Source organism: Chiloscyllium punctatum, chromosome 48 (genome assembly GCF_047496795.1).
Source record: "Chiloscyllium punctatum isolate Juve2018m chromosome 48, sChiPun1.3, whole genome shotgun sequence".
Classification (NCBI taxonomy): domain Eukaryota; kingdom Metazoa; phylum Chordata; class Chondrichthyes; order Orectolobiformes; family Hemiscylliidae; genus Chiloscyllium; species Chiloscyllium punctatum.
In genome coordinates, this window is record NC_092786.1 from 52,778,183 (window position 1) to 52,795,807 (window position 17,625).

The following is a 17,625-nucleotide window of genomic DNA, read 5'->3' on the forward strand; positions in this document are numbered from 1 at the left end:
TATTTCCCATCTCTAACTCTATGATTCCAAATCCCACACCAAATATTTGAGCACATACCCTAGGCTGACATTACAGTGCAGTACTGAGGGAGTGCTGCCCTGTCAGTGATACTGACTGTTGAACAAGATGTTAAATCAAAGTCCGATCTGCCCCCCTCAGTTGGGCAAGAAAGATCCCATTGCACTATTTTGAAGAACAGAAGGCAAGGTCGCCTGATGTGTCCAAACAAATCCTTACCCCTCAACCAATGTTACAAAAGCGTTGGCTGACTTTGGGAAATTTGCCAGCTGTGATTCCTACATTGAAACAGTTATTTCATTTGAATAATTTAGTGTTATTTCAAAAATATAATTGGCCTTATGCATTTGAGTAAAATCAATATACTGCAGATGCTTGAAATCTGAAACAATAATTAAAAAAAACAGAGTGCTGGAGAAACTCAGCTGGTTTAGCAGCTACTGTAGAGAGAGAAACAGGGATAATGTTTTATACCTGGTCTGACTCTTCTCTGGAAACTGCCGTGTGGTTGGGTGAGGTATTATGTAAATGCAAGTCTTTTGTGAACATGCTGTGAAAGAATAAATTATGATGTTCACAATATGACCATTCCCACATTTTTCTGGGACATTACAAACAGAACATTGTAACACTATAAATAATCTGATACTGGCTGCCAAATATTGACACAAAAAGTGTTCCAGTTTGCAACACTAACATCTGTTCCCATTCCCTGTCCCGTATCCCCTTACGGTTAATAAAAAGATGCAAAGTAAAATGAAGATAAAAGGAACAAATATTCCATCAGGATCTCATTGTTCAGAAAAAGATCATGAACCTTTTTCACAAAGCATTCATTGATATTTTTCACTGCACAGATGATGCCAGACTTGCTGAGTTTCTCCATTGTCTTCTATATTTTACTTCAGATTTCCAGCCTTGGCAGTATCCTGCTTCTGCAAGCAATTCATTACCAGCTACCACTTAACAAATTAATCTTTAGGTAGGTAATCTATCTCAATGTAAATAATTGTAACCTCTGGTCAGATTAAATCCTTGTGTTCGCTCCTGGCTGTACTCTATTTATAAAATAAATGGACTGATAATCTCACAAGCATTAACCCTGTGACAAATACACCATTCTTTAGAGCAGGATGTCCTTGAGAATGGGAGATTTTCTTCCTCTTTCCTGGCATGTGGGCATCACTGGCTGGACCAGCATTCTCTACTTGTCCCTAATTGCCCATTGAGAAGGTGGTGGTGAGCTGCCTTCTTGAAACTCTGGAGTCCATTTGCTGTAGGTAAACCCACATGTTGCGAGAAAGGGAGTCACAAGATTTTGACCCAAAGACACTGAAGGAATATTGCTATATTTCCAAGTCAGGATGGTGAGTGGCTTTGAGGGAAGCTTGCAGCTGTGGAGATGCTCCCATATGTCCTTCAAGATGGAAGGGATCATGTGTTTGGAATGGCTTGTTTAAACAGCCTTGATGAATTTCTGCAGTGCATCTTGGAGATGGTTACACTGCTGCTACTGTGTGTTGGTGATGGAGGGAGTGAATGTTGAAAGTGGTGGATGAGGTGCTGAAAAAAGAGGGTTGTTTTGTTCTGGATGGTGTCAAGCTTCTTGAGTGTTGTTGGAGCTGCATTCATCCAGTCAAGTGGGGAGTATTCCATCACACTTGGGCCTTGTAGATGGTGGACTGAGTTTGGGGAGTCAGGAAGTGAGTTACTCACTGTAGGATTCCTAGCCTCTGACGTGTTCTTGTCGCCACTATGTTTAGATGACTAGCCCAGTTCAGTTTCTGGTCAATAGAAACAATAATGGAGAATTCTATTGAAGGTCAAGGGGCGAGGATCAGATTCTGTTCTACTGGAGATAGTCACTAGCCAACACTCATCGGGTGAAAATGTTAACTTGCACTTCCCAGCCCAGGTGTGGATGTGCCCTATGTCTTGCAATGCTGAAGGAGCGCCATACTAAGGGAGCACAGTACGGAGGGAGCACATTGTTGAAGGAGCACTGTACTAAGGGAGTGCAGTGCTGAGGGAGCGCAGTGCTGAGGGAGCGCAGTGCTGAGGGAGCGCAGTGCTGAGGGAGCGCAGTGCTGAGGGAGCGCAGTGCTGAGGTCTTTAAGAAGAAAGTGAGGATTTCTTACTTAAACAAGGTTTTTCTGGTGCGCAATCCAACATTCATCCTTTTAACCAACACCAATGAAGCAAGGTAACAGGTAACAACCCATTGCCTTTGTAGGCCTTTACTGTGTCTAAATGGATTGCCGCATTTGCCTACAAAGTAACAGTGGCTTCACCACTGTGCTGTAAAGTGGGATGTAAATACATGCCCGTTCTATGTTGTGTTATAAAGGTGTAGAAGTCCTGCACCTTTAAGAAAGTTGAAAAGCTAGTTCAGCCTGCCAGACATTGCACAAAGTGTTCTGAACAAGGTAACAATGCAACACATAGTTGAAACACCTAGCAGTAGATGGGTTGCCTTGAGACAAAAGCAAATTCAAATTTGGCCAATCAGTTTAAATTATGCCCCAAGATACCAAAATCCAATCAAGTTTGAATTTAGTATTTTGATAATATTAAAACCAATGAAATGATCGAATGTTTTGGTATATAGACATTTTTGAACATTTGATGGAGAACTACCAAAGGACCAACAAATGTAGGCTGCTTGATCATGAGTTCTCTGAGAGATACCTCTCTGGGGAAGGAGTTTGCACAGCAGAAAATCGAAACAGGCCCGGAGAAAATCTACAGAGGAAATTCAGCAACACTGTCTGGTTTTGAAACGTGATTAAGTTTTTTGTAAATCTTAATCTGGATTTTTTTAAATCAGACTAATATTGTAGAGCGGGCAGTAAAAGATAGGTTTAAGAGAAAGGAGTTCTAAATAGTTGTTGATTTTAATATTCTCTGTTGGACTTAAATAATAAAGTTTTTAGTTTTTACTTTAAATAGTGACCTCTGGGATAGCACTTTGCTTCTCAAATTTTAGAGATTATATCACGGGGTGAATCTTTTCTGCTGGTTTAAATTAGCAGAGGGGTTTACCCAGTGTTGTAACAGTTGGCCTAGTGTCATATCAGCGAGCACTTACCAGGTTGGCAGGAAGTGGGTCCAGATATTCACAGTCTCATTTGTCAATTGGAAAAGGCTGAATAAACAATCAGTCGCTGTGCTCCTTGGGTGACGATATCCAAAAATGATGCTGTGTTCATGGAATACCTGTTGCAGGTAATTAAAGCAGATCAGTAAGTGTCCTATTCTCTGACTGAATTGCCTGAAATGAAGTGTTAGCATTTGCTGGGTTTTGACAGCCTACAGAGGGGAGACATCCACTAACTGCGGAATTCAATGCCCAAACAGACTGGTGAAGGTTAAAAGATCGCAAATTACATGACACTGTCCTAGCCAGGTGAACAAGAGACCTCACCTTGGGCACCAAATCCCTTGTTTAGCAACCCCCTGCTCATGAGGTCCAGCAACAGACCACCATCTGGTGCAAGGAACAGCAACTTGCTGGTCAATGAGGAATACCAAAAACATGTTGTTCAAATTGTCAACCCTCGATAATGTTCTGTCAGTAACAATTGCGTACAAAATGCTGACACAGAAGAAGGGCCTACGTTACTTCAATGAACACAAAATCCATGGACAGAAGAAAAGTGGACCAATCATGCCCCACACACCATGATTGCTGGAGCAGTTTTTATTAATTCTTGGGATGTGGGCTTCACTGGCTGGGCCAACATTTCTTGCCCAGCATTAAATTGCCCCTTGAGACGGTGGTGGTGTGCTGCCACCTTGAACACCTACAGTCCACACCCCGTTAAGGAGAGAGTTGCACGGTTTTGACCCAGCAACAATGAAGAACGTTGTGTAGTTCCAAGTCAGCATGGAATATGAGATTTGGATGGGAACTTTCAGATAGTGGTGCCCCATGTGCTCTTGTGCTTCGAGATGGTAGAAGTCACAGGTTTGGAAGGTGCTTTTGAAGGAGCATCAGTACATTATTGGGGTGGATGGTACACACTGGTGCCACTATGCAACAGTTGTGGAGGGAGTGAGTGTTTAAAGTGGTAGGTGTGGTGCCAATTAAGCCGGCATCTTTGTTCTGGATGGCATCAAGCTTCTTGAGTGTTAATTGGAACTGCACTTATCCAGGAAACTGAGGAGTATTCCATCTCACTCCTGACTTGAGCCTTCTAGGTGCTGGCTGTGCTTTGGGGAGTCAGGGCGTGATCTCCTTGGTGTAGAATTCCCAGCATTGGACAATACACTTACTACCCTCAATCCCTGTAAATGAGCTCAGACAGGCAAAAAGAAACCTGAAAAACTTTGGAATATTCCTTTCCAATTTCCTGTCCCCTCTACAAGACATTATCAACAACTACCAGAGGTGTAAGCATCATCAATTTTAGCTTCTAAAATATTTGGGGAGGGAGGTTGCAAAGGCTCCACAGCTCCTTCTCTGTTGGGCCCCTACCCTCACATCACACCCCTCCCCCTAACCCCTACAACCCACTCTTTCATTTCTCACTGAGAGGTCATGACAAGTTTCAAAGCTTGAAATGGGGTCATGGTGAAATGGTTTGGGAAGCACTGGTATGTGGATTCAGAGAGCACGATGGTTTCACATTTTATACACATTATGAAATTTTGACGTGTAGATAAATGCATACAGTTGGCAGCCCCAGTAGACAGAACATTTTACCAGGTGAGAGAGTCAAACACACTGAATTTTGTGCTTTGTCCCAACTGTCCGTGAACTACTGGGACCACTCAGTTGAGACACTCACCTCCAAATGGTTTGCTATAGAGAGACACTAAATAGGCTGGGGCTATTTTCCCTGCAGCATCAGAGACTATGGGGTGATCTTTATAGAAGTTCGTAAAAAAAAGTCATGAGGGACATGGATAGGGTGAGCAGCCAAAGTCTTTTCCCCAAGGTAGGGGAGTCCAAAGCTGGAGGACATAGGTTTAAGGTGAGAGGAGAAAAATTTAAAAGGGACCTAAGGGTGACTTTTCATGCAGTGTAAGAATGGAATGAGCTGTCAGAGGAAGTGGTGGAGGCTGACACAATTATAACATTTAATAGACATCTGGGTGGGTATATAAATAGGATGGGTTTAGAGGGATATGGGCCAAATGCTGGCAAATGGGACTAGATTTATCTAGGATATCTGGTCGGCATGGACGAGTTGGACCGAAGGGTCTGTTTCTGTGCTGTACATCTCTATGACTCTAAATGTCTAGTTAACTGTCAATCACTGAGTTCAAGATCAGCTAAGGAGGGTTTTGCAAATATGTTTAAAAGTCAATGGCTTTCCTCCAATTTCTGTTCTGATTTCTCCAGGTCTAAGGATGCTCTAACCCAATCCTATCGCTACACTGTGAACCACCTTGTGTTTGGAGAGAGGTCCAGGAATATCTCTGAAGCTAGTTTTCTCTGTAGTCACAGTGTCTTAGATAGCAGTTCAGCTGTACCATTGCCAATTCCAAGTGGACTTATCCCTGGAAGCTCTCACTTCCCAACTCGAACCACATTACCTGATCAGAAAAGCCCCATGACCTTGTGTTCGTAAATACAGTTATGGAAGTTCTCAAAGAAGAGTTTTGAATGCCCTTACAGTGTTTCTCCTAGGTTGATTGCAGCTGTGTGACCAGTAGATTAATTTTTAATTCAGGAGCAGTTCTGGAGAGTGGGCAGACCTATACAACAGTAGCTATGGGACTGAGTGAGAAACCCAACGGATATAGGCTGAGTGCCTCCCGTTGATGGGTATGGAATTTGACTTAAATGAAGTTTTTGTTGGCACCAGGATAAAACAAGCATTAAAAACTGTCAGACCATTGCAAAAAAAAAAACTGACTGATAGAAAAGGGAATGTGTTCTGTGTGCACAGCCCTGCCTGCCTGTGAAACTAGTCCACGCTGGCTGAATTGTAATGCTCTCTCATTCCAGAGTCTCCAGAAATTAAAAATTAATCTTCAGCGCCCTGTTGGAGGAAAGATCATGAGGGCAGTGAAAGTACAATGCATGTTTTCACCGCTGTTGTAAAAGTACTGAAAATACAGAGGCTAGAGGGAGAGGTGGTAGGGCAGTTTGATCGTTTTCTTTATTTACTTGTGGGATGTGGATGTCGGTGACCATTTATTGCCCTAGTTGGTCCTTGAGAAGATAGTGGCTTTCTGGAATCCCAGGAGTATATGTGATATAGGTAGACCTATAGTGCCCTCAGGAAGGAAGTTTCAGGAATTTGACCCAGCGATAGTAAAGGAACGCAATATGTTTCTAAGTCAGGATGGTGAGGCGGCAGGTGGGAGGGTTGCCATGTACCTGCTGCCCTTGTCCTTCTAGGTGGAAGTGGTTGTGTGCTTGGAAGGTGCTGTCTCAGGATCTTTGGCGAATTTCTGTAGTGCATCTTGCACTGCTGCTACTCAGAATCAGCGATGGAGGGACTGGATGTTTATGGCTGCAGTGCCAATCAAGTGGCTGCCTTGCCCTGGATGGTATCGAGCTTCTTGAGCGTTGTTGGAGATACATCCATTCAGGCAAGTGGGGAGTATTCCATCACACTCCTGACTTGTGCCTTGTAGATGGAAGGTCATGTAATAAAATCTCTGGGAAGAGTAGCAAATCTCTGAAGTGAAACAAAAGCCATTCTGCTGTACAAAGACCCAGCCAAGTCATTTAGAATGGGGTGATAATGTGGGCTTGTTAGAATCCTGAAAAAAACTCTTCCATTAAAATAGACTTTCCTTCCCCTCTGATCAGGAGTTCCTGACTGTTCAACTTTTCACTGAGACAAGGACTGAAGCAGAACCCAGAGAGTACAGTGGCTCCCCCCAATACCCCCCAGCTAAATACCACCATTTTAATTTAATACACAATATGGAATAAAAACTGAACTTGTCATTTTTAGCACCACTAAATAAGTACCACATTTGCAAGGATAAAATAACTGAACAGCATTTCAATCATTCGCCCATACAAAATTGAAAGTAATGAATAAAATATTTTCTAGGCAGTGAGACTGTCGCTATTTTTAGGATTTGTAACCCTGGATACAACAAGGGAAAAAAAAAACCAAAAATACTGGTGGAAATAAATTCAGTGAGAAAGCGTGGAATCATGCAACACAATGGAGGTCATTTGATGTATCATTCTGTGCTACATTGGGGAAAGCAATACAACTTACAAAAGTAAAAATTAGGAGTTGGGGTAGATCATTCGGCCCTCCACTTGGAGCTATATTGTCTTTACTTCACTGTTGCTGGGTTGAAATCATGAAACACCCTCCTGAGCAGCATTGTGGGTATACCTGCACCGTTTCACAGCGCTTCAAGAAAGCAACATACTATCTCTTAGTCAACAGAAGTTAGGGACGGCTCCCTGTCTTTGGACCACTCCATACATTCCTGGTACTCTTTGAGTAAAATCAGTTACGCTAGAATATTTTTGTTTGATTTATTAGTGACGATCTTAAGCAGATAGTGATTAGGAGCCCCTGCCCACCTCTCCTTCCCCTGTCTGGAGGTAATGGGGTCACTTGTATTAAGTCTAGGGACCGTGAGAGACAGAGATCAATGAGAGCCTGAGTCAGGAGGCAACTTTTTGTTTTATTCATTCAAGGGACGAGGGCGCCACTGGCTAGGCCAGTATTTATTGTCCATCTCTAATTTACCCAGAGAGTCAGGCGTATTACTGTGGGTCTGGAGTCACATATAGGCCGGAACAGGGTAAGGATGGCAGTTTCCTTCCTTAAAGGACATTAGTGAACTAGGTGGACTTTCCCAACAATCATTGCATAGTCATCATCAGACTCTTAATTCCAGGTTTGTATTGAATTCAAATTCCACCATCTGCCATGGCAGGATTCAAGCTTGGGTCTCTGGAACATTACCTGGGTCACTGGATTAACAGTGCCTCCTCTAGGCCTCCTCCACCAGCACTCCCTCACCACCCAATACCTGGAGGAAAAACGCCTCATCTTCCGCCTCGGGATAATTCAACCCCACAGCATCAACTTGGACTTCATCAGTTTCCTCATTTCCCCTCCCCCCAGTTCCAATCTTCCAGCTCAGCACCATCCTCATGACTTGTCCTTCCTGCCAATCTTCCTTCCCACCTATCTGCTCCACCCTCCTGTCTGACCTTTCACCTCCATCCCCACCTCCATCCACCTATTTTACTCTTGGCTACCTTCTCCCCAGCCCCACCCCTTCCCATTTATCTCTCCACCCTGGAGGCTCCCTGCCTCATTCCTGATGAGGGGTTTTTGCCCATAACATTGATTTTCCTGCTCCTCAGATGCTGCCTGACCTGCTGTGATTTTCCAGCACCACTCTAATCTTGACCCTGTCACTGGATTAACAGTCCAGTGGTAATACCACTAAAGGCCATCCTGATGCGATGTTCTATAACATGGTACAAGATGCGATTGTTTTCTGTAAGGTGACCTTTGCTCAGGTGTAGATTTTTTTTTGCCCTACTTTTAAGGTCTCAAAGGGATAATGTACACATCAGTTCTTCCAGCAGCACAATGGGAATAAACACCCGCACTTCAATCCACATTGAAAACTATTTTCTGTTGTGTTTTTCCAGAGGTCGACAAGTTCAGATCACAACCCGAAGAGAGAAAAAAAACAAGACCAAGTGACGTGGGTCCACGGAGTGCTGCCGCTAATTCAGGTAGGGCCCCAAGAGGCAGGGCCTGACGGTTTCAGGGTAGGGAGCTTCAAGCTTTAACACAAGGATTTAATTCTCCAGAAGCTGCCTTGTTTATATCGGTGTCACACACTTGCAATTAAGGCCCTAGAAAACAGGAGCCTATTGATGGCGAAGAGGAAAATAATACGAATTGTTGCAATGGCAAACAATCCCACAAAGCACTTTACGGCTTTATATCAAATTGAATTTAGAATCGTAATGTGGTTGTGACACAAAAAAACAGATGATAGGTTGTAAAATTCACCTACTTTTGGCACTTGATTGATGCTGAACAGACGAGGTAACTTTAAGCTCAGCATCCCTGAAGTTATTCGGCCCTCCTCATGTAATGTGTCAGCTTCGTCTCAGACTGGACAAATGTTCACTGGCAACACCAGCCCCTTTGCAATCTCCCACCCTACCGCGGTGGCCTGACCTCCAGGATCTTTCACTTCAGTTTCTTCTTCCACGCTTGACTGTGGCTGCAGCACATCTGGTCTAAGGAAACAACAGAAAGCATGTACATGTATCATTGCTCTAGCAACGCTGATATAAGCAAGTACTAAAAACATTTTAACTTTTGACTGGAAAGCCACTCCTATATCAATTCATTGCGGCTAGCTTTTCTTTCACTCTCTTTCTCTTCCAGTATTCGTCTCAGTTTTTCCACAGTGCTTGCTTTGTCATGTCAGGATAGCTGGATCAGTGACTGGAGCAGAGAATGTAAATTAATCGTTCAACTCTTTCCCAGATAATAACTGGGGAGCCACACAAAGAGGATAGTTTACAGCCCACATGCAATTTATAACTGTCATGGATTAAGTTACCAGTGCATTTTCTAACAGTAGCTTAAACGGACACTGGTGATTCAGTACTTGGCAATGAAGTTGGATTGAGGAATGCCTATAATCCTTCACTTTCAGTTCACACAATGACCTAATGGGCAAGAGCATCACTAAATGTACAGACTCAACATTCCCATACAGTACTCCTGGTCTGCACTGAGTCAGTTGGCTGATTTTCTTGGCACAAACTCAAAGCTGAGCCAGGGTGGGGATATAAATTGAGAAAATTAAGAGCCATTCAGCTCATCTAGCTCGCTGCACTGTTCAGTCAAGCCCAGGACTAAACGTCCTTCAGCTCCATTTATTCGGTTTTGCTTCCTATCCCTGATAAACATACCACACAAAGACCTAAAGATAGAGTCAGATTACAGCACAGAAAGAAGCTATTCTGACAATCGAGTGCGTGCAAACTTTCAATTCAACAATCCAATCAGTCTCATTCCTCCACCTGATTTCCACAGTCCTACAAGTTTATTCCCCTCAAATTCCCTTCCACTATCCTTGTGAAATCATTAATTTAAACCAAATCTTAAAACACAACTAACCCCAAAGTTCAAAATCTTTTTACAGGAAAAGGGTTCCAGGTTTCTATTAGCCTCTGCAATAATAAGGTGTTTCATGATTTCACTCCTGGCCCTATTTCAAAGGCAAAAGGTAGAATTTAACTCTTGGAGATAGCGAGGCCTGCAGATGCTGGAAACTCAGTTGATAAAATGCGGTGCTGGAAAAAACACAACAGGTCAAGCTAGGGCAGCACGGTGGCTCAGTGGTTAGCGCTGCTGCCTCACAGCACCAGGGACCCAGGTTCGATTCCTGCCTCGGGCGACTGTCTGTGTGGACTTTGCACATTCTCCCGTGTCTGCGTGGGTTTGCTCCAGTTTTCCAAAAATGTGCAGGTCAGGTGAATTGGCCATGCTAAATTTCCCATTGTGTTAGGTGCATTAGTCAGGGGTAAATAAAGGGGAATGTGTCTGGGTGGGTTACTCTTCGGAGGGTTAGTGTGAATTTGTTGGACCAAAGGGCCTGTTTCCATACAGTAGGGAATCTAATCTATGCTTTTTCCAGCACCACATTTTATCAACCCAGAACTTAGTTCCCCTGGTTCCCCTACCTCATCCACCATTTAGGGAGTTGGTGGGAACCCCACATCACTTCCATCCAGGAGGCCTAATGCTCTCATGCTGTGACTGAAATAATCAACTTTGGGCCTTTTATGTGATTAAAAAGAATCGAAAATAGCAGTAGACCATTCAGCCCTTTGAGCCTTTTTCAACATTCAAAATGATCACGGTTGACCATCAAATTTTGTCCCCTGTTCCCACTGCCTCCCCATAGCCTTTAATGTCTTTAACCCGAAAACCCATAACCAACTTCCTCTTGAAAACATTCAATCGCAATCTCCTATGGCAGAGGCGTTTTTGGGGGGGTGCAGCCATCTTTCTTTCTGCAGTTTTTTTATTCAGTCACGGGATGAGGGAGTCACTGGCCATGTCAGCATTTATTGTCCATCCCAGAGGACTGTTGAGAGTAAACCACATTGCTGTGGGTCTGGAGTAACATGTAGGCCAGACCTGGCAAGGACGGCAGTTTCCTTCCCTAAAGGACATTTGTGAACCAGATGGGTTTTTCCAACAACCGACAATTAATTCAAGGTCATCATTAGGCTCTTCATCAGAGATTTTTATTGAATTCAAATTCCACCATTCAAAGTGGGTCCTTTAGAACATTCCCTGGGGTTTCTGGATTAACAGTTCGATGATAATATCACGAGGCCAATTCTCCCCCAACTACTGAGGATTTTTGTTCCTGATTCCCACTGCCTTTATTTATATTTTGATGTCGCATTTGGTCAAATGCATCAAGAACAGTCAGTCAGTCAGTCTCAGTTCACCACTCACTCCCTCTAGGAATTCCTTCAGACCAAAGTACTATTAGAACAACATTGTCAATGAACATTTCTTGCAATTCTCAACATTTTAATCCATAAGCACTTCTATTTTTGACTACAAATTCTTCATATTTCTCTTCACACTAAAACTAAACATATTCAGAAGAGCTCTGGAACCAACAAATTGTTAGTAAAGAACACATTTCCAGACTTTTATGTTCTTTTGGCTTGGTTTGGATTAACTGAGGTGAGCTTTCTAGATCCCAGTTTAACTTCCCTCTGCGGATGAGGATTTATCCTATACTTTACTGATCTCTCTCTATTTGCCAAGCAGTCTCCTGTCTCCCATTTAAAGATGATAGCTGCTATGGAACACAGTAATTCCTGTGTAGACGAGATTGTCACCTAGTCAAGTCACAGAATTGTTAGATTAGATTCCCTACAGTGTGGAAACAGGCCCTTCGGCCCAACCAGTCCACATCGACCCTCCGAAGAGTAACCCACCCAGACCCATTTCCCTAATGCACCTAACACTATGGGCAATTGAGCATGGCCAATTCACCTAACCTGCACATATTTGGACTGTGGAGGAAACCCACGCAGACACAGGGAGAACGTGCAAACTCCACACAGACAGTCGCCCAAGGCTGGAATCGAACCTGGGACCCTGGTCTGTGAGGCAGCAGTGCTAACCACTGAGCCACCATGCCACCCTTAATTAATACAGTTGTGAGAAATGGATTTTCTCCTGTTATTAAGAATGAATTAAAAATAATGGTCATAGGTTTCTTGTTCTGTCTTAGCAGTGTCCCAGGTAAGAAAGGGCTAATTACATAAACTTCTCTTGTCTTTCCCGGAGTACAGAAAACAGTGGGGTGTCCTAATCAACAACAACAACAACAACCTCCATTTATATAGCATCTTGAACATTGTAAAATCTCTGAAAGGACTTCACAAGAACATTAACAAAAAAAATTTGGCACACAACCGTGTAAGGTGGTATTAGGGTAGATGACTAAAAGCTTGAACAAAAGAGATAAGTTTTAAGAAATATCTTAATGTCATCCTTTATCTTAATAAACACATCTCCATGAAAGTAATCCTAAAATTTGTCCCCAGATGGATGAAGTAGTGAAGTGAAGAAAATCTGTGCTTCATTGAGTTGTTTTTGTAAAAGGTAAGATATAATTAATGAACTATTTTATAGAGTCACAGGGTCATAGAGGTGTACAGCACAGAAACAAACCCTTCAGTCCAACCCGTCCATGCCAACCACATATCCTAACCTAATCTAGTCCCACCTGTCAGCACCTAGCCCATATCCCTCCAAACCCTTCCTATTCACATACCCATCCAGATGCCTTTTAAATATTGCAATTGTACCAGCCTCTACCACTTCCTCTGGCAGCTCATTCTATTCACGTCCCACCCTCTGTCTGAAAAAGTTGCCCCATAGGTCTCTTTTATACCCCTCTCACCCTAAACCTATGCCCTCTAGTTCTGGATTCCCCCACCCCAGGGAAGAGACTTTGCCTATTTATCCTATCCATACCCCTCATGATTTTATAAGCCTCTATAAGGTCACCCCTCATCCTCCAACGCTCCAGGGAAAACAGCCCCAGCCTATTCAACCTCTCCCTTTGGTTAAATCCTCTAACCCTGGCAATATCCTTGTAAATCTTTTCTGAACCCTTTCAGGTTTCACAACATCTTTCTGATAGGAAGGAGACCAGAATTGCACTCAATATTCCAACAGTGGCCTAACCAATGTTCTGTACAACCGCAAAATGATTCCCAACTCCTGTACTCAGTACTCTGACCAATAAAGGAAAGCATACCAAACACCTTCTTCACTATCCTATCTACCTGTGACTCCACTTTCAAGGAGCTATGAACCTACACTCCAAGGTCTCTTTGTTCAGCAACACTCCCTAGGACCTTACCATTAAGTGTATAAGTCCTGCTAAGATTTGCTTTCCCAAAATGCAGCACCTCACATTCATCTAAATTAAACTCCATCTGCAACTTCTCAGCCCACTGGCCCATCTGATCAAGATCCTATTGTAATCTGAGGTAACCCTCTTCTCTGTCCACTACACCTCCAATTTTGGTGTCATCTGCAAACATACTAACCACACCTCTTATGCTCACATCCAAATCATTTATATAAATGATGAAATTCTGGTGTGATGGTCCAAAATAACGGGAATAATCTTAAAATTAGAGTCGGAGTGAAATCAGCAAGGATGTCTTCATAGATTCGTCTCAAAATTATGGAATGTGACTCAGATATTTTCAGTCCATTTGTTCAGATATGATATGACACACTTCCAGGTCAAGTGGGACTTGAACTGGCCTCATGGTTTAGAGATAGGGACACACTTAGAAACATTGGCTGAGTTCAGTGACTGACTACATAGCCTTTTTTGGAAGGTGTAGATGATGTCATGGTAATGTCGCTGGCCTAGTAATTCAGAACACCAGGTTAAATGTTCAGAAGACATGAGTTTGATCCCAACTTGGCAAATAGTGAAATTTACTTTCAAAGTCATAGAATCCCTACAGCATGGAAGAAGGCCATTTAATCCTTCTGAAGACCACTCCTCCCTCCCCTCCCCCCCCCATTTCCCATGGCTAATCCACCTAAACTACACATCTTAGGACCGTGGAAGGAAACTGGAATATCCAGGGAAAACCCATGCAGACACAGGAAGAAAGTGCAAATGCCACACAGTTACCTGAGGGTGGAATCGAACCTGTGTTCCTGGTGCTGTGAGGCAGCAGTGCTAACCACTAAGCCACCATACCACTCCACATAAGATACTTTGTAAACATCTATTCTAATAGTGACCATGTAACTACTGTCAATTATCATTAAAAAAATCATCTTGTCCTTACCTGGTCTGGCCTATGCACGATTCCAGGTCCACAGCAATGAGCTGACCCTTAATTGCCTGCTGGGCATTTAGGGATGGACAATAAATGCTTGCCTAACCAGTGATATCCACACCCCACAAAAGGAAGAAAAAAAAACTTCATTTAATTAATTGAGTAGGAGTTATATATTTTGTGGGATACAGCTTGAATTTGTACATTTGGATGAAACAGGTGATAAATGCACTGTCATCCTATTTTACATAACCCTTGCGATTTAATTCCGTCAAGGTCACCTGCAGAAGTTGAAATCCACTTGTCAACTCACAATACATTTTTCTACACTGTTCCACACAGTCAAGATGCACTGTTGTTTTTGAGCAGACTATGTTGCTGAGTGACTCCTGCAATTAGGAGTAAAGCCATCAATTATGAATTGCCCATTTTTATACTTGATTTATGGAGAATTCTGAGGCAAGTGTAACATCTCTGGGCAAGTTCATTAGCAAGATCCTCCGCCTTCCTTGACCCTTTGGTGTTCTCATCGCTTAAAACACAACACTTTCCACTTGGCTGTCATTGACAACCCTATTCACCTAAAGTGAACTTGTGAATATAGGAATGAAGCTTAAAATCAGTGCTGTAATCGTCATTTTTACAAAAGCAACTGGGTCTTAATATAGCATCTGTAATACAGTAATAAAACTTCTAAGATGCGTTTGGAAGCAAATTTTGACAGAAGGAAACATTAGCGCAAATGATCAAAAACTTAATCAAGAAATAGGTTTTACAGAGTGTCTTGATGGGGAAAGAAGGGTTTGAATACCAAAGATTAAGCTTCAGTTTTGCAGAACACTGATGCAATCACATCTGGAGTACTGTGCATCATACAGATTATTTAAATGAGGGAGAACATAGATGTGTTGTTTACCAGACTAAGTCTTTGACACTCTCGTCACGAAAAGATGGTGGAAGAGAGTCCTTGAATATTTTGAAAGCAGCGGTTGATAGATTCTTATTTAGCAAGGACATTAAAATGTTATTGTTGGGGGGTGGGTGGGGAAAGGTGGTGAGAATGTATATTTGAGGCTACAGTCAAACCAACTATGATCTTATTGAATGGCAGAGCAGGCTGGAGAGCTGGGTGGTCTATTCCTGCTCCTTGTTTGTAAGAGAGCTGGGAAGGCTCAGAGGTGGAAGTTCAGAGTTCAGGGTCTAGGAAACTGAAGACACATCTGCTATACTTGCAGCAATTAAAATCAGAGATACTCAAGAGACCTAAATTGGAGAATTTCAGATCTGCTTTAATGAATCTTGTCACCAAGTTTTTCTGATCTAGGAGTACAGTAGGAGAACATTGAGAAGAATTTTCCAATATAGTCACTGTCTTGGCGATGGTAACCCTATAAACTACTGCATCCAGAGGATGTGTAATTGTAGCTAACTGCGAAATTGAATTGATCTTTTGCAGCATACTGTTCTTACAATCAGATTTTGTTATTCATCATTTATCTAGAGAACCTGTTAATAATATGTTACAGGCCTAAACCAAGTTCTGTAACTGGGTCACATACTTTGTTTGGAATTTTCTCAGAGTGAATTTCTGTAATGACGTTATTGCTCTCATTGTTAAATGTTGCTCCCAAATTATTGCTGCAAAGAGCTTACTGGGTGTAGGTGAGTTTCAGGTATTTAATGACTGTGACCTGAGTTGAATGAATGATCAGAGGAAAACAGATTTGATACTTTAAGTGGCCAGTGCTGCAGAGATTGCTCTATCAGAGATTTTATCCATGCTATACTTTATTTCTAAGGAAGATTAATTGTCCCCTCATGGCGTAATTACATGTGTTCAGTTCTCCGCCAGACTTCCTTTGGACGCTGCACTGCAATTGTAGCTTGAGTGAATAGTCACATGCCAACAAACATTACATTCCATCCACAAGCAGTTAGTGAAGTGCATTCTTTATGTATTTGTTCAACCCTTTCCCAATTAACACTTCTTTATTTTTGAATCTAGTCAACAGTGTCAGCGGGCTATTCAATCATGAGAAGGTCTTGCCCCCACCCCTAACTTCCAGACCTCACTTCTCAGCAGAGGTGATTGAATATAATGACATCAAAAGGTTCCTGGGAGATTTGTGTCCTACTTATCAAAGACTACTCAAGACCAATTGTAGCATCTTCATCACTCATACGTTTCTTCGGTTTTGGGAAAGATTAATAAAGCGTATTATTACTAAAATTATTATTTCAAGTATCATCTGGATGGTATTGTTTAGTCTCAGAGATACTTATTACAACAAGGGTTCTGGAGTACTGATTGCCATTTTGTTTTTTTTAAAAAACAGTGCCAATCAGTAAACTGCATATCTGCATCACAGCATGTTAACTCAACATCATTACAAAGGCACAGCTTTTCCTTTACACTTGTCCCTGTCCCACTGATGATCTGACCCACAAAGCTGAGAAAAAAAAATTGTTTTATTTGGAGCTTCCAGCTCATTGAGGTGGCTCCAGAACAATACACATCCAACAACCTGCTCTTAAAACTCTGATCACATTTTGACAACTGTGACAAATTCCAACATTGCAACTGAGAGAATCCACAGCAATCTAAAATAATAAACAGCAGTGTAACTAAAATAGCCCAGAACATGTGCACACAAAAAAATCAACTTGTCTTCTCTCCCAATGATAACGGAGTCTTTCATTGTGCCAAATCTCTGTACTAATTTTCATTCAAATCTGGTCATTATTTTTGAGATATATTATTTACAGATAAACAGAGATGTAAACATTACTTCCTCTCCCCTTCAGTAACAGAGGGTAACCAACATCACTGTCATTGGTTATCTGGTGACTACGTCATTGCATCAATTGGCTGAAGGGTTAATCCAAATTACATCAATGGCTACTTGGAAAATAGTTCATTGACATTAAAGTGCTTTGGGATGTGAAGAGCATTAAATAGTTGCAAAAACAACCTGTTTTCCCTTGACACTGTCCAATTGGTAAGAGTCTCAAGATGGTCCATCAAAATTTGACACCAAGCCACATGATGAAATATTAATGAAGGGGACTGGGTCGGCCAAAGACGTAACTTTTAAGGAGCATCTGTAATAGAGATAGGGAAGTGGAATCCTACAATGGGACTAAACATCTGAAATTCAAGTGCTTTCTATCTCAGTTATTTTTATACTGGTACATAACTGACTAGAATCACAAGGGAAAGGGATCTGTGCTGTACCCTCTGTTAGACTGGCTTGTGGATATGAGAGCAATGGAAACTGTG

At 42.2% G+C, this 17,625-nt stretch overlaps 1 protein-coding gene across 7 annotated transcripts in view; it reads right to left on the minus strand.

Annotated features, from left to right (window-relative positions):
* paqr5b (progestin and adipoQ receptor family member Vb) overlaps window positions 1-17,625 on the minus strand; it is a 92,982-nt gene that overhangs the window by 37,915 nt on the left and 37,442 nt on the right. For 6 of the 7 annotated variants that reach the window (XM_072565237.1, XM_072565231.1, XM_072565232.1 and 3 more), the window contains 2 exons: window positions 8,993-9,221; window positions 3,108-3,235 (listed from right to left, as the gene is read on the minus strand). In XM_072565237.1, coding sequence (XP_072421338.1) covers window positions 3,108-3,235; window positions 8,993-9,043 — 179 coding nt within the window. In that variant the 5' untranslated portion in view covers window positions 9,044-9,221. Of the gene's footprint in view, window positions 1-3,107; window positions 3,236-8,992; window positions 9,222-10,113; window positions 10,194-17,625 lie in introns of those variants that run through there. The other variant, XM_072565234.1, reaches the window with a different exon arrangement.